We start from the raw sequence: 24709 nt of genomic DNA, 5'->3' as shown, positions 1-24709 counted from the left end.
CAACTGTTCTCTATAAACATATCTTGCATATCTCGACTACTGACTAGTTAATGCTTCATTCCCCTTTGAATCCCAGCGCTTCTGAAGGCGGACGTTCCCCACGGGCCTCGCTGGGTGAAGAACTTGGCATTCCATTGCTATATGCTGAGTCGTTTCAGGACGTTTGCTGCAGCATACACATGCGTCATCCTATTGCAAATATTTGCTCCGATATGTCTTTGTCCTTACACAGCCAGCTCAGGCCACAAAGAGCAAGGCACTGCCCTTTGTGTTATGTATTTTCGCTTCTAATTTCAGTCTTCTCATTCTTGTAAATCTCCATAGTCTTTCTTGTTTCAATTGTTTGCCTCTAATTCGCTGTCTCTATTTCTCTCACTTTCCTTCTGATTCATCATCACCACCATCATCATCATCAGCCTGGTTACGCCCACTGCAGGGCAAAGGCATCTCCCATACTTCAACTACCCCGGTCATTTACTAATTGTGGCCATGTTGTCCCTGCAAACTTCTTAGTTTCATCCGCCCACCTAACTTTCTGCCGCCCCTTGCTACGCTTCCCTTCCCTTGGAATTCAGTCCGTAACCCTTAATGACCATCGGTTATCTTCCCTCCACATTACATGTCCTGCCCATGCCCATTTCTTTTTCTTGATTTCAACTAAGATATCATTAACTCGAATTTGTTCCCTCACCCAATCTGCTCTTTTCTCATCCCTTAAGGTTACACCTATCATTCTTCTTTCCGTAGCTCGTTGCGTCGTCCTCAATTTAAGTAGAACCCTTTTCGTAAGCCTCCAGGTTTCTGCCCCCCACGTGAGTACTCGTAAGACACAGCAGTTATACACTTTTCTTTTGAGGGATAACGGCAACCTGCTGTTCATGATGTGAAAATGCCTGCCAAACGCACCTCAGCACATTCTTATTCTTCTGATTATTTCAGTCTCATGATCCGGATCCGCAGTCACTACCTGTCCTAAGTAGATCTATTCCCTTACCACTTCCAGAGCGTCGCTACCTATCGTAAACTGCTGTTCTCTTCCGAGACAGTTAAACATTACTTTAGTTTTCTGCAGATTAATGTTTAGACCCACCCTTCTGCTTTGCCTCTCCTGGTCAGTGAGCATGCATTGCAGTTGGTCCCCTTAGTTATTAAGCAAGGCAATATCATCAGCGAATCTAATTACGCTGATGATATCACGATATCACCAGCGAATCGCAACTTACTAAGGTATTCTCCTTTAACTCTTATCCCCAATTCTTCCCAATCCAGGTCTCTGAATACGTCCTGTAAACACGCTGTGAATAGCATTGGAGAGATCATATTTCCCTGCCTGACGCCTTTCTTTATTCTCATGTTGTTGCTTTCTTTATGGAGGACTACGGTGGCTGTGGAGCTGCTGTAGATATCTTTCAGTATTTTTACATACGGCTCGTCTACACCCTGATTCCGTAATGCCTCCATGACTGCTGAGGCTTCGACAGATTCAAACGCTTTCTCGTAATCAATGAAGGTTATATATAAGGGTTGGTTATATTCCGCACATTTCTCGATCACCTGACTGATAGTGTGAATATGGTCTATTGTTGAGTAGCCTTTACGGAATCCTGCCTGGTCCTTTGGTTGACAGAAGTCTAAGGTGTTCCTGATTATATTTGCGATTACCTTAGTAAATACTTTGTAGGCAACGGACAGTAAGCTGATCGGTCTATAATTTTTGAAGCCTTTGGCGTCCCCTTTCTTATGGATTAGGATTAGGTTGGCGTTCTTCCAAGATTCCGGCACGCTCGAGGTCATGAGGCATTGTGTATACAGGGTGGCCAGCTTTTCTAGAACAATGTGCCCACCATCCTTCAACAAATCTGGTGTTACCTGATCCTCCCCAGCTGCCTTCCCCCTTTGCATAGCTCCCAAGGCTTCCTTTACTTCTTCCGTAGTTACTTGTGGGAATTCAAATTACTCTAGACTATTCTCTCTTCCAATATCGACGTGGGTGCCACTGGTACTGTATAAATATCTATAGAAGTCCTCAGCCACTTGAATGATCTCATCCATATTAGTCATGATATTGCCGGCTTTGTCTCTTAACGCATGCATCTGATTCTTGCCTATTCCTAGTTTCTTCTTCACTGCTTTTAGGCTTCCTCCGTTGCTGAGAAACTTGTTCAATTCTATCCGTATTATACTTCCTTATGTCAGCTGTCTTACACTTGTTGATTAACTTTCCGCCAGTTCTATTCTAGCTGTAGGGTTAGAGGCTTTCATACATTGGCGTTTCTTGATCACATCTTTTGTCTCCTGCGATAGCTTGCTGGCATCCTGTCTAACGGAGTTACCACCGACTTTTATTGCACATTCCTTAATGATGCCCATAAGATTGTCGTTCATATCTTCAACACTAAGGTCCTCTTCCTGAGTTAAGGCCGAATACCAGTTCTGTAGCTTGGTCCGGAATTCCTCTATTTTCCCTCTTACCGCTAACTCATTGATCGGCTTCTTATGTACCAGTTTCTTCCTTTCCCTCCTCAAGTCTAGGCTAATTCATGTTCTTACCATCCTAAGGTCACTGCAGCGCACCTTGCCGAGCACGTCCACATCTTGTATGATGCCAGGGTTAGCGCAGTGTATAAAGTCTATTTCATTTCTAGCCTCGCCATTCGGGCTCCTCCATGTCCACTTTCGGCTATCCCGCTTGCAGAAGAAGGTATTCATTATCCGCATATTATTCTGTTCTGCAAACTCTACTAATAACTCTCCCCTGCTATTCCTGGAGCATATGCCATGTGCCCCCACTGGCTTTTCTCTAGCCTGCTTCTTGCCTACCCTGGCATTGAAGTCGGTTGTCTTTCTGCACTTTCAATTACCTTGTACTTGGTTGCCAACTTTCTTGACCTCTTCCTACATTCTCTGTCCACACTTTTCAAGTAGAGGTACTTGTGCACTTTAACCGTGCATTTATTTTGGTCCATATTCATGAGCCGTTCTTCAAAATTAATTTTGCTTTGCACTTCTCTTACTTCAATATAGGCCCAACCCATGTCACCCTGCACTGCCTCATTCCCGACTTTACCGTGGACCTCTAATGCCAATCGGCCCACCGACCATTGGTAACTTGCAACGCCGCCAAAACCTCTGATTCTAAGCACAGAATAGTACATACGAACGTTAGCGCTGTTACTATTACTCCGTTCCAGATTTCTTGCACCACCTCATATTTATTGCAGCCACAAAGTGCGTTCTGCTTATTTATAGTTACATTTCGCTTCTCCTTTGTCCTCAGAATATCTTGCTGGGTGTTTTATCAGGTCTTTCCTTTCTTTATGTAGACCCCCGGCTAATTATATTGCTTGGCTAATCGTATGACTTGCTGTTGAACTGATACCACCTGATTACTCGCCTATTCATAAAAAGATCATAATTCCCGAAATCTCTGCGTTAGAATTAAGGCCTACATATGTCGGTTCATTGCCATACGTATTCAATGTTCTCTGTAAATCTCGTGCATTGTTCGCTAATAGCACTATGTCGTCCGCATACATCAGCCAAGGGATCTCCCGTTGCACCTTTTGTCCATTACGAATGTAAGATCTATCAGAATTTCATTCACTGTTTTCTCGTCACCTTTTTATGTCCTTGACACAAAGCGTGTACATCGATAGAGACGGACGGCATTCTTGCTTCAGTCCACGGTCACTTCCCACTAGTAGTTGGCATTCCCGCCTTCCAATACGTTTTGTACGTGGTTATCCTTATACAGTGGGTGTCCCACAGAACTTGTGTCAACATTTAAAAATATGCGAGTGCCACGTATAGCTGAACAGAATCAAGCTAATGTTGTTTGCCGTAGCTTGGAGCAAGTTAGATTATTTTTTGTGTTTTTGTATGTATGTCTCCCTCAGCAACTCCACGAGAGCGTTATCCGTGCCCTCTTGCTTGAGAATGTCCCATAGAGATACGCTGTCGCCGCTGTTGAAAACTTCCTTTTATATAGAAATGCTATTCATAAAGGTACACTTCGACCAATTGAAATCTCCATGCAATGAGTTAGTACAAAGGTATTATTCCCTAAGCGTCGGCCTCGTCGAGCATGTTCTTAGCTCTCCCGGTATATAATTTTTCTGCACCAACTTCGACAGCTCTATTTTTATGGCTTTCAATGTCATTATTAAAATCACTGACGTCGCAGTAATTGTCCTCTACAAGCTCGTCGTATCCTTACCTTTCACTTGATAGATAAGGTTCACCCTGCTTTCACGCCGCCCAAATTGAAATTCTATTTATTTTAAACACTTCCTCTGTAACACTAGTCAACTATGTGTCACGGTGCGGCATTATTCGATTCGGCGGAGCACCGATCAACGGGCGCCAAAAGGTCGTAGGAATAGGAACCGGCGAACAAGACGGTTTTTGCCGGCCACTCGGGCAAGCGGCCGAAAGAAGTCGAAAGCAGGTTTAGAGATTATTGTCTTTTTGTCGTCGGCATGGCCGTGACGCCCCGACAGCTTTTTGTAGGAATCCCTGTGTATTCTCTGCCCCGCGCGTGCATTGAGCAGCTTGCTAAGAAGGCGAGGGTGCGAATACTCCGAAATATGAGATGTCTCTGTGCTATCCTGTGTCCACGAACTGCTGACAGTGTATGCGTGCCTACGGCGCCGTGTGGACGGCTGCCGTCGTTTCTCCTGTGTTTGTTAACGAACAATAGAGGCCCGCCACGGACTCAAGGGTGTGCGTGTGTGGTGCAATACAAGTGCGCGACCTCTAACAGCAGAGGGAATCACCCGTTCCCTCGCCCCTAATTAAAAGGGGCGCGGCCAAGACCTTGGGAGGAGCCGGGATGCAATTGGGTGAATTTGATTGGATCGCCACCAATATCTGCCGTTCCCCAACACAGGGAACTGGGGAAAGGAGAAGTTATTTAAACGCAGGTTTTAGACCGAGCTAAGGAGTCTAGAAGCTGAACCTACAATCTGCTGAGAAGCGTCAAGGAGCTAGTGCTGTCCAGTATCGCCTGGGCCGCCTAGCCGCGTCTGAATTGCGAGTTACTAGTTGACGTAAGAGACGACAAACCAACGTCTGCAACAAAGCTCACGGTAATTCCGCTCAAGTTAGCTCAACCTGCACGAGGGAAGAAGTCAGACCTAGACTCCCTGGAAACCCAGGCCAGCAATCGCATCCACCGCAACGACATCGGCTTGCCAGCGTTCTTCGGGAAAGCTCTGCTTTCGACTCCACGCTTTATGGACTTGCTGCTGCTACCCGGTCATGCGTACGCCATCATTTGTTTTCTTTTGAACTCTGTTTAGATGACCACCGTTAAGTGTGTTTTGTGTAGTGCTGATTTCTATATTTACTGTTAACTGTTCGCTGTATTTATTTTGTCTTTATCATAGATCTAGATTAAGTGCATGTGTGTTAGTGTTCTTGTGTTTTTTGTGTTCCGTTTAAATTGTGTGTAGTTGTCAGCGTATAAATTTTTTCTTTCTTTCTTTCTCCCGATTCTGGCTCCTTCGCTGTGTCCGCTTGAGTACGGAACGACCAACCGGCTTGCATGCCCCGTCGACGACTTCGTGTCGACGGCGAACGGGCGACAAGCCGTGGCACTATGCCTTGCTCATCTCGATCCAGCTGTTTGATTAGCTGTATTGGAACTTAATCTGATGCTGCTGCCGTATTATTATGAACATTTTCTTCTGCCTTTTAGACGATGTAAAGTTTTTTTTTACGTTAAATTTTGGGCTCGAAGGTAAGATTCAAGCGCTGCTGAATCTGATTCCGTCTAGGCTACGCTTTCTTTCTTGCCGAAGTTATCACTAATGACGTCACTCTTGTACCGCAGCTCGTTTTCTCCTTCGAAGATGTTACCGTCTTGTTCCCTTATAAACGTTTGCGAGTTTTTAGTTCGTGCGCAGAGGGTAACACGAACAATCGAGCTTCGTGTCATGTGACCGAACTCGCCACACTCATTAGTGGGAGCTCCAGAGAAAGCGCGACGCGAGGCGTCCTTTTTGTACCCCGGCAGAAACAGGCGACGTCATGTTTGTTTGACACATTTCTTTGTCAAAGTGCGGTTTTGTCAAAAGCACACTTTAGCAAGTTTAACATCGATTTCGTTACGATGGAAAAGTGGGCGTGATGGTTTAGCATACTTTGAGGTGAAAGGCCCGTACACGACCACACACATAAGAGAGAGTGTGTCTTGTCCATCTTATGTATGTCGTCGTCTACGCGCCTTTCACCTCAGAGTATGCGCGTGAGCGCATACTCTGAGGTGAAAGCAACTCCAGCTCATTCGCTCTGGTATTTTCACGAGTAGCCTCGCTTCTAGAGCTGACACCTACCCGCGCTGTGGCTTAGCGGCTATGGTGTAGCGCTGCTAAGCACGAGGTCGCGGTTTCGAATCCCGGCCACGCCGCATTTTGATGGAGGCGAAATGCAAAAATGCCCGTGCATCGGGGGCACGTTAACGATCCCCTGGTGGTCAAAATAAATCAGGAGTCCCCCCAATCAGGAGTCCCCCACTATGGCGTGACTCATAGTCAAATCATGGTGTCGGCTCGTAAAACCCCAGAATTCAATTCAGAGCTGACACCATCCTGGTGCCCTTCATTTTTTTTTTCATTAATATGCGGGAAATATACGTGAAGACGTTAGATGCGGGTGGAACCCAAGAACGCTCGTGAAAGGTGCTTTAGTTTCACACATCTCCGGTGGTCAAATATAACCTTCCACGACTGAGTCTCACGGTGGCGCTTCGGGGCGACCATGATTTATTTGAAACACGTCAACAACAACGCCAGTTGGAAAGGAGGAGGCAAGCATGACAAGCGCACACACGCATGGCAGGAACAGCTGCGTCTGCAGAGCGTCCGTGGGGATTCTGTTATATGCTCATGACGAAGTGCAAAAAACAGATGTGATGTAAGTGGAGAAGATTCTATGATAGAATATAAGGACTTTACGAAGTGAAGTCACCGCAGCTGTGGCATCGTACAAGAACCTTCCCCTAAGATAAATTTACGATCAAGCTAGCGGCGTCACAACACCCTTTTTTTATTGTGTACTGCAGGGAAGCAAAAACGAAGTATATGCGCTACAACACATCGCATACAGTCAACATTAAAGAAAACGAGTGCTCAACGTATACCACAGATATGGTATGTGTGAATTATCCGCACCTGGATGAGGCTGTCGTCATTTCCGCTCCCAAAAGGATGCGGAAGCTAGTAAGAAAAATAGGGTCGTGGACGGCAAGAGTTTGTCACTAGTTGCTTCAGGGAACGTAATGTTCACTGTATTGATGGCCTGAGTGCAATGACCCAGAGTGAGCGCTATGGCGTACGGGCAATGGCTCACCTGTTGTGATTCGCGTCCAAGGGTGTGCAAGAATATACTTTGTTAGCACAACCGTGCACTGACAGTCATGACTGGAAGGTCAATGAAGATGTTCTCACCAACAAGAACATCATGGGGCAGTTCTTTGACAATTGAGCTCATTTGTGTGATGCTTCGTACAGTGGGTTAATTTTGACCACCTGGCGTTCTTTAACGTGCACCCAATGCACGGTATACACGGGCGTTTTTGCATTTCGCCCCCATCTAAATGCTGCCACCGCTGCCGGTATTCGATCCCGCATCCTCGGGCTCCAAAAAACGGCGTTTTTTTTTTCAGAAAAGTAAGTGGAACAGCCGTGGATCATCTTTGCCGCTACTTTGATGGCGCATATCTAGAAGACAGTACGTGCCTCCTCAGCATGCCTTCCAAATGGATATGCCTTGCAAGCTCGCTCGCTACAACTAGTAAATTTCAATCTGTGCCGCAAAGTAATTAGTTTAAAACATAATTACTGATATTTGTTAATTAGTCAGCGGCGGTCTGTGCGCCTGTTGCGTGTGTAGCATTTGTTCGAAATTCGCTCTTTTTTTTTATTACTGCCATTTAGAAAGATAGCCTGCATGATACCTGAAATAAACGCGTCTACTTGGCCATTTTGGAGACACGGTTAACTTCGGAAGCCATAGCGCTTCCGAAACATTCGGGTGAAATTCTCGGGTTGTTGTTTAGCTGCGATGATTTCTTTGATAATAACGTTAGACGAAAAAAAATACCACCGAAACATACAAAGTGTAAATCACACGGCAAAGTCATCATGAGTTTACCATGATTCCCAAGGAAGTAATAAGGCCAATGCCAATAAGAAAATCGCGCAAGGCTTTCATAGAACAATGCCAACGCTGAAAAGAGAGAGAGAGAGCCAGAAAGCCACAAGCAGGAAAGTTTAGGGTGGTTGCCGATTAGCCGTTGACTTGCCACATGACCTACGTCACAGGTAAGTTCTTTCATCGAACCTCGATGGAAGGTTGCATGTAGGCCAGTTGATTCTTCATCATGTATGTGAAGGTGTTTGCGGAATCATCTGTTGAGCGATCGTTTCTTCGTTTCTGTCTCGTTAGAACTGTGCGTTACATGAAGCAGCGTTGAACCACCTTGTGCAAATTTGCGGCTATAGTTTCGAGCACAGTGAGCGTACCAAAATAGGCTAATGAATGGTCGTTGGAGAAGCTAATGTCTGTCCATAATCAAGAGACATTTGCCTCTTGAATTTCGCTTGATCCTCCACTATGACAACAAATAGAAATGTTTATTGTTCCTTGTATTTGCTTCCTGTAATTGTTTGCTCTTTATTCCTTATTTCTCTCTCTATCTCTCTTTGTGAAACAAGACGACGTGTTAACCACGAGTCGACAGCTGTACCGTGAAACGGCGCGGAAACGCCTCTCAGAAAGCGAACGAATGGATTGTTATACCTCACAGGTGTGAGCGCCGCAGCTAAGCGGTGCTTGTAGAGATGCACGGCATGGATATGGTAATTGGTGGCGTCTGTGTAAATAAGCAGGCAGTATACTCGCGCTGCGTAGCTAAAACGTGGAAGCTGAGTTCTTAAGGTGTGAGAGAAACAGGAGGAACAATTAACTACAGCCTGGTTGTGGACCACTTATTTCGCACGAATAGCACAGTATAAATACGAAGGCGAATCAGAAAGTCCTTGCCCCTGTTCTTTTAAGCCAAATTACGGCTGCAAATGCAAAGTCAACATATCCATTCTCAGCGGTGGACCTTCCTTGGATCGGCCCGACCTTATCTGCCGGTAGCTCCGCGGCACGGCGCTGCTGTCAGTTGTTGAAGATGGCGGCTGTGCTTCACACGTCCACGGCGTACGAGCAACGAAGCGCGGTTCGTTCACGAAATGCGTTAGAATGCTCACAGCAGTCTCGTCCGTTTCGTCGTGCGCGTGCAGAGGAGAGAGAGAGAGGGTTAACCAAGCTAGATATGGCCCGGTTGCGTATTTCCAATTGCTAGTAGGTACAGCGGGGCATGGCACTTACGAAGACGACGAACATTTGCACGCATGCGCGAGTAAGAGCGGGTGCGAGAGAGGAAATGTCGGGAATTTTGCTCCTTGAAAATGCGACTCTGCCTAGGTACCACGGAGGATTTTCTAGGGGCGCGTTGTATGCACTTGTCCCTAGGCGTGACGGCAGAAGTCGCGGGGCGCGGTAGTGCTGAACTTAACATCGCAACTTGGCGGCTTGACTCAATTGTATTTATTCAATCACGTTTTTAGTAATGAAAACAACGTGTCATTATTTAAAGTGCTTTGTCTGTCTGTCTGTCTGTCTGTCTGTCTGTCTGTCTGTCTGTCTGTCTGTCTGTCTGTCTGTCTGTCATTATTTCGCATTATTCGCGGCGCCTCCAGGGCACCAAAGCGGCTACGGGGACATCAAAGCTAGAACCCGGACTGGTCCGTGGGTTGGGGCTCGCAGAGGCCTGCGCGTGCCAGGGGAATATAAGATCGACTGTCCGCTGTCGCGGACAGACAATTTTTTATGCGAACACCCCCTGGCACACTTCGGCCTACGCGGCCCCAACCGAAGGGCCGCCCTGCTTCCAGCTTTGATCCCCCTGCTACCGCTTGGGTGCCCCGGATATCCTGCACCGCCTGCTTTAATATAACCTCAGGTGCTCTCCTGAGGCCTCCATTAGCCGGTTACGTGTTCCCTCCTGGAGCAGTGCTTGCAAAAAATCCGATCTATCGTTGCGACGAAAAAAGCGACCCGCGACTTATACAACACCAGTCAGAACATTGCCCCTTCAGACACAGCGATCACCAAGCGGCGTCCACGCCCACTGCCTCACCGCGCGGGCAGCCAGCGGCGGAGCGTATAAACTAACTCGTCCGCACTCCGCAATGCCGGCATGTCTAGGGGACAAACGAATACAACGCGTGCTAAGAAACCTCCTCCTTAAGTGCATAGGCAACCCGCCGTGGTTGCTCAGTGGATATGGTGTTAGGCTGCTGAGCACGAGGTCGCGGGATCGAATCCCGGCCACGGCGGCCGCACTTCGATGGGGGCGAAATGCGAAAACACCCGTGTACTTAGATTTATGTACACGTTAAAGAACCCCAGGTGGTCGAAATTTCCGGAGTCCTCCACTACAGCGTGCCTCATAATCAGAAAGTGGTTCTGGCACGTAAAACCCCATAATATTAAAAAAATAGGTGCCTAGGCAGAGTCATATATTCAAAGAGCAAAAGCCCCCAGATTTTCTCTCTCGCGTCCACTCTTACTCGCCCGTGCGCAGAAACATCGAGCGCCGTCAAAAGCGCCACGCCCCGCTGTACCTACTAGTAATTGTAAAAACGCTGCCCCGGTTGGCTACTCTACACGTGGGGAAAGAAAGACAAGTCACTGCTTATACCTGGCGGGAACTTCAGAACGGTGCACTGCACAGCCGTAATTTCTGAGTGCGTGCACCTTTCACGAGACTATCTGTGATAACCTGTATATAGTGCTGAAGAAGCTGTGCGGGCAAATCAACATTATCGTAGCGTTTAATCAGTTGATAAATATGCTTGTACTACGTATAATGTATAACATGTGATCATTATATAAAATTAAAGAGATTTAGCATATGCATGTATTTAGGTCTACGGCAAGTTTTCGCAGTGTTGTTCTTCCTTCTTTTTTCTTTTTGTGCCTGCGCGTATGTTCTGATGCTACTTGCTCCTCCTTCCTAAAGAGTAGGCAGGCTTTGTGTACCTCACGGTGGCAGTTGCCAGCCTGCTTCTTCCCTATTTCCCTCTCTGTGTGTGTGTTTTGATATTAATATTATTATTATTATTATTATTATTATTATTGTCAAGAGGCGTTATAGTTCGATTGCTAAAACGCTCAGATAGAGCACCGCAGCGAGAGGACACAGAGCTTCGGCGACACAGGCACAAGCCTTCCATGCACTCGTCGTCGTCGTCTTTTTCTAAGCAGTGCCTACTGCTCATTCTTCTTCAGTACATTATTATTATTATTATTATTATTATTATTATTATTATTATTATTATTATTATTATTAGGCGGATTCGTTGGATCGCATCCTTGATCTACCCGTCGCGGTGGCTTAGCAGCTACGGTGTTGCGCTGCTAAGCACGAGGTCGCGGGATAAAATCCTGGCCGCGGCGGCCGCATTTCTATGGCTGCGAAATGTAAAAACATCCATGTCCCGTGCATTGGGGGCACATTAAAGATCGCCTGGTGGTCAAAATTAATCCGGCGTCGCCCAATACGGCGTGCCTCATAATTAAATAATGATTTTGGCTCCTAAAACGCCAGAATTCAGTTTTCAGTTCTACGACTGTTCGTCTTTCTTCGAGACACGGAGTTGGTCAACGCCTGGTGACATGTCCTTGCTAAGAACGTATGAAATGCTCGATTTCCGGCTAAGCATGCTAGGCTAACCCCGCCTGTTGTTACATCACCACTTTCACCACGGCTATGAGTTACAATAGGCATACCGTTACATGAGTTGTCACTATAAGGGCCTGTAAAGCATGGATGCTTATGAGTGTTTGAACAGCACGCCTCCCGCCTGGGCGTTTGTACCACGGCGGTGTCAAGAACGAAAACGCAAGGCACTTGATCTTAAAGTGCAGTTCTTAGGCACCCGTTCCTGCGGCGAGCGTCGGCGTAACCAAGCGGACGGGCACAGCGAACGCGGAGTGCCGCGAGGAGTGAAAGACGCGAGTAGGAAAGCAGAGGGAAGCGGAGGAATGCATGGCGAACGCGTGAGGAGAAAAGCGTAGTGCGGCGACGATCACTGCGAGATGGCGTTAGAGTAGCGCGCGTCGTCGGGGAGGTCTGTGTCCGGCGGCTGCTGTGAATCGCGCCCACGCGTCACCCACGCCTTTCGCGATCGCCAGATTAGCGAGGCAGTCGCGCCACACTTCGCTCCGTTTGCAACGTGCCGCGCGAGATAGACTGCCCACACCAGCCAATACATCGCGAAATGAAAACGCATATAGAGCTGCGCTCAAATTTCGCATTACTCGGGAGTACCGTAATCGTCGGTGTATTTTTCATGCGCCGCCTTTTTTTTTCGCAGCTTTGTCTAGGAGCGAGGATCTATTTGCAGTTTCGACTTATGGCCCTCCTGCTGTAAATATACTATGCCCCATGTACTGTAAATACGAAATAAAAACGTTGGAAATTAACAACTTTGGAAATTAACATATTGTAATACTTTTATTCATTATCAGGGTGTGGCATACTTTGTGTAAATGAATAACTACACAATAGATGGAGTATGTGCTTCTTTTACAGGCATCGTATAGAGGAAACGCGAGTTGGGTGCAGCGTAGCGTTTGCCGAGGCACCGCACTCGCTTTGTTCTTCAGTCGCAGCACTCCGAATCAAGCTGACGGCGGGCAGTAAATTGTTGTCCCGAGAGGCAATCGAACGTACCGCAGGGCGAAGCGAGATAAGACTCGCCGGCAGACGGGCGGCGAAGCGTGTCCGAAGCGCGGCGAGAGTGGTTCCTCCTTCCGCGTCGTTTCGGATCTGCCGAGCGGCTGCCGCATGCAGGCACCACCGGGGCGAGGAAACGCTCGCGCGAGGAACCTTCCGGCGCGAGGAAGTGTTGCCCAAAATGCAGGCTGACCGCCATTTCCCGGTCAGCGATACAGGAACAAGGGAAAGCGCCGGACACCTCGAGATACCGCGCCATGGTGCATCATAGGCGAGTATCACGACGCCCAGCGATCAGCGGCGCGATGAAGCAGAAAGGTTTTTGCGAGGGTGTTTCATGGCCACGGCTAAACGGCGTGCGCCAAACGCTGCGCCCACAACGAGGACGCGTCGCGAGTCCGCTTTGTAGTTTATTTAGAGAGCTTCTTCCACGGTGCTGATCTGCAGCTCTGCTGTGGCTCGACTTGTTCGTGGAGTAGTCTTTTTTGGCTTACCCGAATGCTACGGTTGGCGGTTTATTACGACTTCATAGCCATCTATAATTGTAACTACCTTCACGTGAAAAAAAAAAGGATTAAACATACGCGGAGACCGATACGCCATGCGAATGTATCCGCCAACGCACGTGCGCCGTCAAAGATTTATTTTTGAGCACTCCGAAGATTTTTTGTCCCGAGAATCAATTTTCGTCTCATGTATGAAAACAGGCGGCACAACAAGGAGTTCATTGCGCGTGCTCCACAGTGAAACAGAATTTGCGCGCGTGAAAGACAGCTGCATTCGGAGAGATTCATTGCAGGCACCTTCGGCCGACCAGCAGGGTGGCACCAGTCCGACGCCTGTTTCGTTAATAGAGACGCTTTTTGAATAGCGTTTGCAAAGAAACGTAAACGCATTGCGTACGTAAATAAATAGCGTCGTCGTCACTGTGCATGCTCCGAACGTTATTGGGTTTCTGTGATTTACGTGCGCTATGGTAAGCTACGTTATTTGGTGAGCTTAAAGTTGATGCCCATGGCTCCTGCTTCAGCGTTAATTCTCGCGATGCCTACATTGTCACTGGCGTTGCTCGCCAATAAGCACTGAAATTAGATTTCGCGTTCTGTAAACTCATCTGAAACGTTAGTCATGAGCGCAAAGCGCGTGGAATTTCCAAGATCATTCTGCGATTCCGGCGCCCGCACGCCTGACAACAGGATGGTTGCCAATGGACTGTCTTGGCTTGGGTATGCGGCAGCCTCTTTGGGGGCGGCACCCTGTTTCGTGACGTCTTCCTTGCTTTGCGTTCCCGTACGTTAAACCAAAAGCCTTGAAGTGACGCACACCGAAACGTCCGGCGAGGGTGCTTGAGTTTAACGTACGTAAGATGAAAAACGCTATTCTAAAGCATTCGGTACACGAGCGTTGTTAGATTTTGCGCCCGTCGCAATGCTGTCGTCGTGGCTAGGAATCAGACCTTCAACCTCGTTGCTCGTGAACCGCACGCCATAGCCACTAAGCCACGAAAAAAATTTGCTTACGTCACTGCAGACACTCATGTTTACTGTCCACAATAGTTTGCGTTATCGCAGTATTGTGAACGAATCACGCAAAATACGCGCACAAATTGCTCTGTAAAGATTCCTAACACACGTCGCATATTCGGCGAATAGATGAAACCGAGCAATGCCACCCGTAAGGACATGCCTCGAGTTCTTTCCTTGTTTGCCTCGTCAGAAAGGCTCAGGTAGGTCGCAAACTTGGCTGATTCTATCCCTTGATATCAAAGCCAGCTGCTCGGCTAGTATATATCACTTTCAGCCAGTGCCCTCAATGTTCACGATTGCAGCAACAAAAGAAACAACAAATTTTTTTTCTAACGTTGCTTAAACTGGTTGCCTTTCTCTCTGCAGCGGTCCACTGTAGCGAGACAGTGAGGAAGCACTTAAGTGCACGCCCGACGGGTTTTCTTTTATTACATCGCGTCCGGAAAATTGGGTTGCTTGGTTGAACGAAGAGTTAGCAAGGATTACGTCTAGAATACGGCACTTCCGCTGTGTGTCTTGAGGCCTCGTTGTGAGCTGTTTCCAACGGCTCCGAAAATAAACTATTCCGTGTTCTTAAACACTGAAAAGTAAGAGGGGAGAGAGAAAAACAATATTTTGTTCACTCCAAATCATGGCAGTAGGCTGCAGCATCAAATGCATAATAGATGGAAGTGGTCCCGAATGAAAGGAGATGGAGGGGTTGGGGGGGGGGGGGGGTCGCAGTTTTTGTAATGACATTATGCAGTGCGCGAGCAGTGCATGTTTCGCGCTGCATGTGTTACGGATCGCGAACAATATTATGTGCATCCCTTGTCGTCGGGCTTTGTAAGTGCGCGAACCTTTGAAGGTATCTTCATGGCGAGTATATAGATTGGACTCTTGTCAACACGCCTACATAACTTATTTGTTGAAGAATTCATGCTTAAATGTATACATTAAACGTTAGCTAATTAACCATTGTTAACTGGAATTAGTCTGCGGACCTTGGCTGCGTGATTTTCGTAAATCTACTAAAACGCCTGCTTTTGTTGTTGTTAGAAGTGGTGAATACATCATACACATAAACATCTTCTCGGACCTTACAGTATCGTTTAAATGATCCCATGGCAATATCACAAATTTTTTTAAATTTATTAGTAACATTAACAGAAATTAGCAAAACGAACGGATGCCGAATACCAACATTGCTGTTGTTATAACTATTCTGGCAATATCATGTTAAAGCAACATAATATACCGTCTGTGTCATTTGGTTTAGTTTACAATCGTGTACTGGAACTAATTACACATATGTGTGTTTATATTGAACATAGAAATTAATACATGTACGCAGCGTGATTAAAGTGAACTCAATTGTGACGTGGTCGGTATTTGAGGAGCCAGCTGACTACATTTATTGGGGTGAGAGGGGCTCAAAGCTCGCACTAAGCGGTAAATGTTCGCCCTCCTTGTGTCTGTGTGACTCCACGAACTAACGCCTCCAAATTACGCAAGCCGGTTCGTACGCCCCCCAAATTAAATGTTCGTGGCGCAAGCGTGCCCTCAGCAGTGTCGGGAAAAGGTGCGTTGCCATGGCACGTGCCGTGGCTGCAAGATTTCGCGCGCGCGCACGCACACATTAGTATTACTGGATAATGAGGATGGAACAGCCGCCGTGGTGACTTAGCGGCTTTGGTGCTGCGCTGCTAAGCACCAGGTCGCGGGATCGAATCCCGAGAACGGCGGCCGCATTTCGATGGGACCGACATGCAAAAACGCCCGTGTCCCGTGCATTGGGGGCACGTTAAAGATCCCCAGGTGGTCAAAATTAATCCGGAGTACCCCACTACGGCGTACCTCATAATCAAATCGTGGTTTTGGCTCGTATATAAAACACCAGAGTTCAGAATAAGGATGGAACCCTGCGTCTTTGTGTCGATTATTGCCACCTGACCAAAGTCGCGAACAAGGACGTATGCTCTATCGCACTGACACACGACGCACTGGATCGACTCTGCACTGCAAAGTATTGTTCGTCGACGGATCTCAAGACTTGCTATATTGTCAAATCGAAGTCGACGAGAGGGACCGAGAAAAGACAGTCCTACTTACGCCGGACGGCCTCTTACAATTCAAGGTCGTGCCATTCGGTATCTCCTCTGCACCTGCAACATTCCAGTGCGTGTAGGACACTGTGCTAGCAGGTCTAAAGTGGCACACTCCCTCGTCTACTTTGATGACGTAGACATCTTTTATGCAAATTTCAAAGAGCACGTGAGGTGCCTTGGAACAGTATAAAAGGTAAGCAAGTAATGTGGATGCACCATGAAACTGGAAAAGTGCCGCTTTGCGTGCGAAGCGCTCCTATATTTAGGCCATGGTATCCGCGAGTCTGGAGTACACCCAGACTCGCAGAAGACAGTTGCCATCACAAAGTTCCAGCAGCCCGTCGACAAGAAAGGCGTGCGCAGATTCCTTGGCATGTGTGCTATTCAGTAGGCGCTTTGTCAAGGACTTTTCGCGCATCGCCGCGCCTCATACAACGAAATCAGACATCGATGTCAAGTGGGAAACACCGCAGGTCGAACCATTTGAAGAATTGCGTGTGAATTCACCGCCGGTAATTGAACACTTGGACGAAGACGCCCAGAATAAAATCCACGCACGGCCGTAAGTCGTCCGCTTAGTGCGCTTTAAGCGATTCTGCGCACGCTAACCAACCCTGGGACTTGGATTGTTTGTTGGTTTGTTCAGTTTCATTACTACGCGCACTCTTTAAATGCGAAGTGTGTCTTTGCCTCGTCGGAGTCAAGGTATGAGCAAGGTCACGCTCAAGGACGCGGCGGTTATGTCTCAGAAAATAGTGGGCCGATCCCGGAGGCGGCAGAGTCGCTCGCCGTGCTCCGCTCAAAGGGGCGCGCGCGCCAGAGCAGACGGCTTCCGAGACGCGCGCCGGGTGCTGTGCGGAAAGACTCTCTCGTTCTTGGGCGAACGCTCCACGGAGGGAGACCTCTCGTGTCACTCCCCCGTTACGCGGAGCAAGTGTTCGCCGCAGGCTCGTACCCAAGGGAGGGCTGCCTTTTTCACTCCTTTAGGATGGCGGTATAGTTATCGGCATCTCCTGGGACGTGAAGGCCAGTTTTCTCATCGATCGGTGCCCGCGCGATTAACTCGAGATGCGTTCAGTTGCCACCACCTAATGCAACGGTCACGCGCATCGCTGTTACTTCGTTAGTTCAACCTACTTTGTTTAGACTCATCCAGGGACCAGAAAAGGCATTCAGTTTCTAGTAAGCTGGTCTGTATGCTGTTGGAACAAGTTGCGGCGGGAGAAAACGCCTGCTGCATTTTAACTTTTTTTCTTTTCTTTCATTATTTCCTCGTGTGTCGGCTCGCCGCGACGCTGGCAGATGCTCGGAAGCATATACCCGCGATATGGGTTACGTAAGATGGAAAATAAAATAATGCGAAACAGCGCCCATGATCAAACCCTACACTAACCCTTGAACCCATAACCAATATGACTGTCACCCGTTACCTCATCTGGCTTTTCCCTAATTGTACAGCACTTTTCGCGCAAATTGACAACTGGAAACAAGAGTCGCAAGGAGTTCACAAATTACGCGATGTACTAAGGGAGAGAGCCGAGGCAACAGCCAAACATGAAGGAAAAGCAAAAATTAAGAAATTTAACCGTTGCTTGTGAAAATATTTATGGATCAACTTTTTTTTATTTAAGAAGGACGCAGAGAAAAAAAGGCCGCCGGAAATGCAGAATGATGCCGTGTGTTTTTAATGACGCTTCTACAGTTATCAGTTGAGCCGCCTGACGTAGCCACTTTTCTGCTGTGCTTATGCGTGTATTTTTGTTTTTTGTTTTTTTTTAACCACCTGCGGTGGGCGCAGTACGTCTAGAACCGCAGCGTCCTGCGCTCTACGCGGTTTTACGGGACTAGTGGCCACGCATCGTTAAGCACCTTCCCAAATAACAATACAAGTCGGTTTTGGCACTTGATAGAGCAGTAAACGAGGGATTCAAAAGAAGTGCGATTTTGCCGGAAAAAAATATGTTTTTCTGTAATTCTTGCAGACCTAATTCGAAAAATGCCACTAGAAATCTTCATTTTAGGCTCGCTCGTTTAATTGTTCTTGGCAGTGTTCTTCCGGCACTTCTTTCCTGCGCGAGTCCATTTGATGTGGTAGCGTAGAGGCGCATCTCAGAGGCGTACCTGTGACATACACCTTATTTCATATTTTTCTTGCGGGTTTACGTGTCCTTATGGCAAACGGTAGGCATTATTTACGTTTGTATTAGAAACGATGCCCCCTCGCCCCCTCATTTTCATGGAAAAGTTATCTTGGGTTACTGTGGGGCTCTAATCCAAATGATAGCATACGAGTGTTCTTACCTTCCTCCACAAACACTTGGCACAAGTTGGCGGGTTCGGGCGGCCGAACCCGCCAACTCGTGCCAAACGTCTGAAAAACGTAGCTGAGTTGAAATATATATCGGACTTTCACGTCTACGGTAAATTTTGTTTCGAATTTGCAAATTATTATTAATACAGCGCCGAAACACGCCCAAATTGCTTCATATTTAGCCGATGATGCGCGCCACTCTTTGGCAGAGGTCTCAGACTGCAGTGGCAATTTGGCGCCACGAAGTATTGAGCTTTTACGTTGTTCATCTCTTTCCGGCAAGAGCTTTTCACCGTCCTACCACAAGGAGCGTAGCCGGGAGAAATGATGGGCAAGGGGTGGGGCACACCGAGCACATGAGCCCCCCCCCCCCCTCCCCGAAATTTCTGTGTACCGGGTTCGTGGGATGACGAGGCCACGCTTGCTATCGGCAACTATCGGTAGCACGTGATGCAACGCAAGTCACTGCGACCGGAGGCGGCCATCGACTCCTTGCATAACACGACGCGCGACGACAGCCGCTCCTCCCAGCCATCACAGTTTTCTGCCATTACAACAGCGTGGAGAATACTGATGCAGGAGGCACGATCGCGCCAGCAGTTGCCATGATTGGCCCGCTCAACGTCACGTGTCTTGAACAGAGCTGGCGTCCGCGCGCCTTCGTGTTCCAGCACGTGAGCTTGCCTAGTTTCGAAGGCGGTCCTAAGTTAACTTCTTCTAGTGAAAATGATTGAGCGCGTCTGCTTCGTCTTCTCGTGTTTGCTGGATGGTTCTGACATCGTTTTGTTTTAATCAAGAATAGCGTGATGGCCCGAATATAAATTTCGGAAAAGCCGAACCAAGGCAGCAGTGAGAAGCTAAATGCTTGTTTTAGTAAAGACCAGTGGTTAACTAAGGATAGGTGAGAGGAGGAAGCCGAATCTTTCCTCTTCACCGCCGGGAGGCACAATTTCCACAGGCGAATACGACTTACTCTTGTTTTACTTATCAAAAGGCGATTAGCTTCATATTTGCTGTCCTTTTTCCACACGGTTTACTCTGAACAAAGAAAAAAATGGCCTACAAAGTTATTTAGTCTGCTCTAATTATTTTTGTACAACTCCCACTTTATCCCGCCTTATATATACGTTCTTTGTTCCGTTTAACTGCCGGGTCTTTGGCCAATTCCCTGTAGTGCGTACGCGCCATAGTGTAGTGAGATGGGTTCTACCAGAATTTTGATTTGTGTGTAGAAATAATAAGAAAGATGCAAGTATACGAAAAGACAGCTTCTCTCAGATGGGAGCCGAACCCACAACCTGCAGATAGCGCTGGCGATTCCCAAGCTATCGCGGTGGCAGTCCTCTAATAGACTTCCTTGCAAAGTAGTGCACGCGCGCCATATCGAGCCCTGGGAGAATTAGCTAGCGTCACTCGCAGCTATGATGGTGGATGCCATTCAGGTGTCACGGGCTAGGTAAACATATTACGCCGGCTAAACACTCGGTTCTTCGAGCTTTCTCGGAAGGGGTGCACGCTCGCGACTTCGGCTGGGCCCGACACTCCTGGTGCCTCGTTCGAACTTCGTTCAAGGCTCCAAAGTGCCACGACGTAGTCGTTATAGGCAGTGAGTATGAAAACACAGTGCTTTATATTGAGTGCACTTATTGCCACACATTGTTTCGCATTTCATGTTTGTCACGTTGATTACGTGTACTCTACGTATGTAACCTCTTTCTTTATTAGCGTTATTGTAAATGGTGTTTATATTTCTTTAAGTAAAATGACCCATGAATGTACTCTTTCTTTTTAATTGTCATCTTCTGTATGAAGGGAGGAAAACCACTTCTCGTACCCAAACATATAAAAAAAGTTGTCTTTTTGTATACTTGCACTTTTCTTATTATTTCCACATATCAATCAATATTCCTGTAGAACCCATCTCACTGCACTATGGCGCGTACCCGGTTACACGGAAGGGGTGAAACAAAACTTGACAGAAAGTATAAGACAGGATAAAGTGGAAGTTGTACAAAAATAATTAGAGTAGATTAGGAAAATTCTGCAGTAGGGTAGTTGGTTCGACATACATAACACTGTTGCGCAGAACGACGAAGGGGCAGGACTTGAGCGAGAAAAGAACACACGACACCTGAGCGCAAAACTGGTTTATTTTTCGGCAAACAAAGCGTACATATAGCCTACACGCATGCACAGGGATGCTCTTCCCGATCTACATACGCCCTCTGTTATCAGTGATTATGCTAATCTCTTTATTGCTGAGTGAAATAGACGACGCGCTGATACATGAGCCCTGTGGGTCTATCTTGATGTTGTATGCTTCCATGACTTCTCCTTTACTTTAGTTCCTACTTTTCAGCAGAATCACCGTCTTGAGGAAGATAGCCTTGCACTCGCATTAAGCGCAATGAGTGCATTTGCGACGACGGATTAGCGCTCAGAAGTCGCATGTTGTTTTCGCGCTCTTATCCCTTCGTCGCTCTGCGTGTTAGGTAGAGTAGAATAGCTAACTTTGCAGGCCATTTTTTCTTTGTTCAGAGTAAACTGTGTGGAAAAAGGATAGCAAATATGAAGCTAATCACCTTTTGATAAGTAAAACAAGAGTGATTCGTATTCGCCTGTGGAAGTTGTGCCTCCCGGCGGTGAAGAGGAAAGATTAGGCTTTTCTTCTTCCTCCTATACCTATCCCAAGTTAACCACTGGCTTCTACTAAAACAATCCTTTAGCTTCTCATTGCTGCATTCGTTCATAAAAAGGCCGCTATATCTGTGTGTACCTATATGCTGCGAACTTAACACTGTGTACTTTCTGTGTGTGTTTCTTTTTTTGTATAGTAGGTAGAGAGACTTCTACCAGGCATTTATTTCTACACCTTCATTAGCCTCTGTACCTTTATTGGCGTATTTAGAGAAAAAAATAATAGCACACCTGCATGCGAACTATCTTCCAATCTTTGTACCTGGCGCCGTGCCCTAGCCGTGGAACGAAGTTTTCACAACGAATGCGAAGCCCTGCGGCCATGTCGCGGGAATCGCCGCGTCATCACTACGTGCTTAACACACTTGGCATATCTTGGTGCGAGTTGGCGTGCCGCATTTGCCTTTGCTTGCATCGCTCCTAAGGTAAATATACCTGGTAGCGAAGCTTCCATAGGAGCCCATACGTTCAAAACATGGCGGTTCATCGGCGGTTCATGAGGCTTAGCGCCATCTGTATGTGGTGGGAACACTTCCGGCGGAAGAAAAAATAATGTGACGCCAACTCCGTTAAAAACAGAAGTGACATTTTGTTTTCGAAGGCGCGAAATTTGTTTTGTTGGCCTGCCTTTAGAGCTATATATTCAAATGCCCGCCTCGCCATTAGACTTATGGGCGTTGGAGCTTTCAGCGTGGAAAGCGATGCAGGAAAAGGCCAGCCGTACGGTTGTCGAAATCGCACCTCTGCACAGAACATACTTTCTTTGGAGACCGACGAAAGCTTTAGGTGTAGAATGCTGATCCTATCGTATGATGCCAAGCCCGTTGGCCAGCGCAGTCGCACGAAAACACCTACACAATTATCTGGCGGTCGTAACTCACTACTTTTGACTGAACAGGTTAAGAAGCGATGAAGCTACCCGCGTCACCCAATTCAGACAAACTTCGACAAGCAAGAAAGCACAACGCGTGAGGGGGGTGTATTTCAGCAGGTGAACTCTACGAGCTCGCCTTTCTGCACATTTCAAGAGGTGTATTTCACTGCGAGTGATAGTGGCGTCAATGCCCCCTGTAACGATGGGCGCTGAAAAGATAGGTATTTATTAATAAGAAAAAAAGTAAATGAACTTCTGTTTTCTTAACTCGTCACGAATATATAAAGCTGACCAGGAATTTCATTTTCGTCGAATGAATCTAACTGTGTCTCACTTGAATAAAAAAAACGCCTTTTTCTTTCCCAACGTTTGTTCCCTCCAAACATAGTCGCGCTTCAATCGCTGCTCCCATAACCCCCCTTGCTGATGTCGGTGACAACTTGTACTGAACCGCTGTTTGCCCGAAGCTTCGCGACCTATTTGGATCGACCTTGTCACGCCCACTTTCCGTCACAATATTCGCCTGGTGGGAAACGACTATCACCTCTGCGGTGTCTGCACTAACCTGCAGGCGCGCAGGTTGGTGCTGCACTCACAAGGAGAATTGCAGTTCAGTAACCCCGCACTTGTGCTGCCGTCGAGATTGTTCAACAGGAGCCGCCTGAAGTTTAACATACTGTGACAGGCAGATTTCTACTGCGTACGAACTTCATTACGCTACGGACCCAATTAGCAACTGGTTTGGGATATCGGACAAATTTACCGAATCTGCACAGGAAAATCCAAGGACACCGAAGGACTTGTTATCAGTTGTGAATACGAAATCATTAATGCACCCTTGAACGCCGCTGAGCGGTCATTGTAGTTATGCGCTGCGAGTAATGTTTGCGTGGATGCTCGTTCCGCTCGCCGTGTATTGGAAGTGTTGACGACACAGGTGGATTTCGCTGCCTCGTTTTGCTGCGTCCTTCCGGTCCCTCACTTCGACTGCAGTGTACTGTCGTGGACTGCTGCTTGCGGCCGCCGACCATGCAGATGGCTCGGACGTCATCGCGGCACGTGCTGCCAGCAAGCGCGATCCCGCGCCACGAGCGCGCACTCGTGGCGTCGCAGCCAATTGGATGTCAGGCGCCGTTCTTTTCGCTGCTATAGACGCCGCCGGCTTTTTCGCTCAATGGGCCAATTGACGCATCAAAAAACGACGAGTTGCTTCGGTAGAGACACTACGGTGAAAGCGGCACCGACGGTTTTGGCGGGCGCGTTTCCATAGCGGAACCCAAGGGCGTAATTACACCGGAAGGACGAGCGCTGAATAGTCGAGTTCTGCGTTCGTGCTCATCTCTGTCACATCCATTCAGGATCGACACCAGCTGTTTCAGTCCAGTTCCATTCGGCTTTCGCGGGAGCAAACAAGCAGTCTTTTCGCGACAAATGTAGATTGACCCTCTGGATACGTTTTAACCACATCTCTTCTACGTTCCCTGTCCGCTGGCTTGCAGCTGCCTCTTCTGCACGGACTACTGTAATGTGTATAGAGGCCATGCAATATCACCTGTGTGTCGACGTCTAATTCCCAAACACATATTTTTTTTCCGATTCGGATGGTCGATAGTCCTACCTGTGAAACCTGCGGCAGTGACGAGGCCTTCGAGCACTTTCTTTGCGTCTGTGGGCGTCACAGTGTGCAGAGACAAGTGCTGTGCACCGTGGTTGGCAGACGAGACAATCGACCATGTAAAATCAGAGCGGAATGTTGCTGAAAAGCCGTGCGTTGGAACGGGTTGTTTTGTCGATAGCGCGCGACTAAGGAGACTCACCGTGTGCCGCCGCCGCCAAGACGCCGAGGAGGAACGCGGCGAGCTGCGATCGCCGCATGGCTGCTGTCGACTGCGCACCGGTCCGCACGAGCGGCGGAGGCCCTTCCTCTTGCCCTCTTATACGCGGCCACTGGCCCCCGCGGAGGCAACCCCTCGCCCCTCCGCTGTGCGCGCCTCGTCGCGATGCGCGCGTTCAAAGACTGTCGTGCAGTTCTAACATCTCGGTCAGCCGCCTTGTCGACAGACGTCCGCTGAAATATCTTGCGCCGCCACGAGAGCCTCTCCCAAAAGCGCCCACTGCACGTCCGTGGTTTCGCGCTGCTCTGTTGCCGGCGGAGCCAATCGGATATATCGGGCACCACTCTTTGCACGACCCAAATACCAAGCCTCGTCAAAGTAGTTGTGGTTGCAGGCTCGGGAATCGGTCCCTGTCAATTCAGTCACTAAACGTGGTTTCGGTGACGTGCAAGAGAACAAGCGGCCGCTCGACACGCTGAACAGCCTTCATGGTCGCCGATTCTGCGCGCGCAGTCAGGCAATGCATGCGCTCAACAGTGTTGCAACATTGGCACCAATCCAAGCTAGTCAGTAGGGTCGAAGG

General features: G+C 47.9%; 1 protein-coding gene across 1 annotated transcript in view; it reads right to left on the bottom strand.

Moving 5' to 3' along the window:
* LOC126545450 (uncharacterized) overlaps positions 1 to 24197 on the bottom strand; it is a 123062-nt gene extending 98865 nt beyond the window's left edge. Inside the window, exon 1 of the mRNA XM_050193333.2 lies at positions 24109 to 24197. Coding sequence (XP_050049290.1) covers positions 24109 to 24166 — 58 coding nt within the window. The 5' untranslated portion in view covers positions 24167 to 24197. The remainder of the gene's footprint in view (positions 1 to 24108) is intronic.
* Between the last annotated feature and the right edge of the window lie 512 nt (positions 24198 to 24709).

The sequence above is a fragment of the Dermacentor andersoni genome, chromosome 1 (assembly GCF_023375885.2).
Source record: "Dermacentor andersoni chromosome 1, qqDerAnde1_hic_scaffold, whole genome shotgun sequence".
Classification (NCBI taxonomy): domain Eukaryota; kingdom Metazoa; phylum Arthropoda; class Arachnida; order Ixodida; family Ixodidae; genus Dermacentor; species Dermacentor andersoni.
The sequence above is the reverse complement of the archived record's forward strand: the minus strand, read 5'-3'. Positions and strand labels throughout refer to the sequence as shown.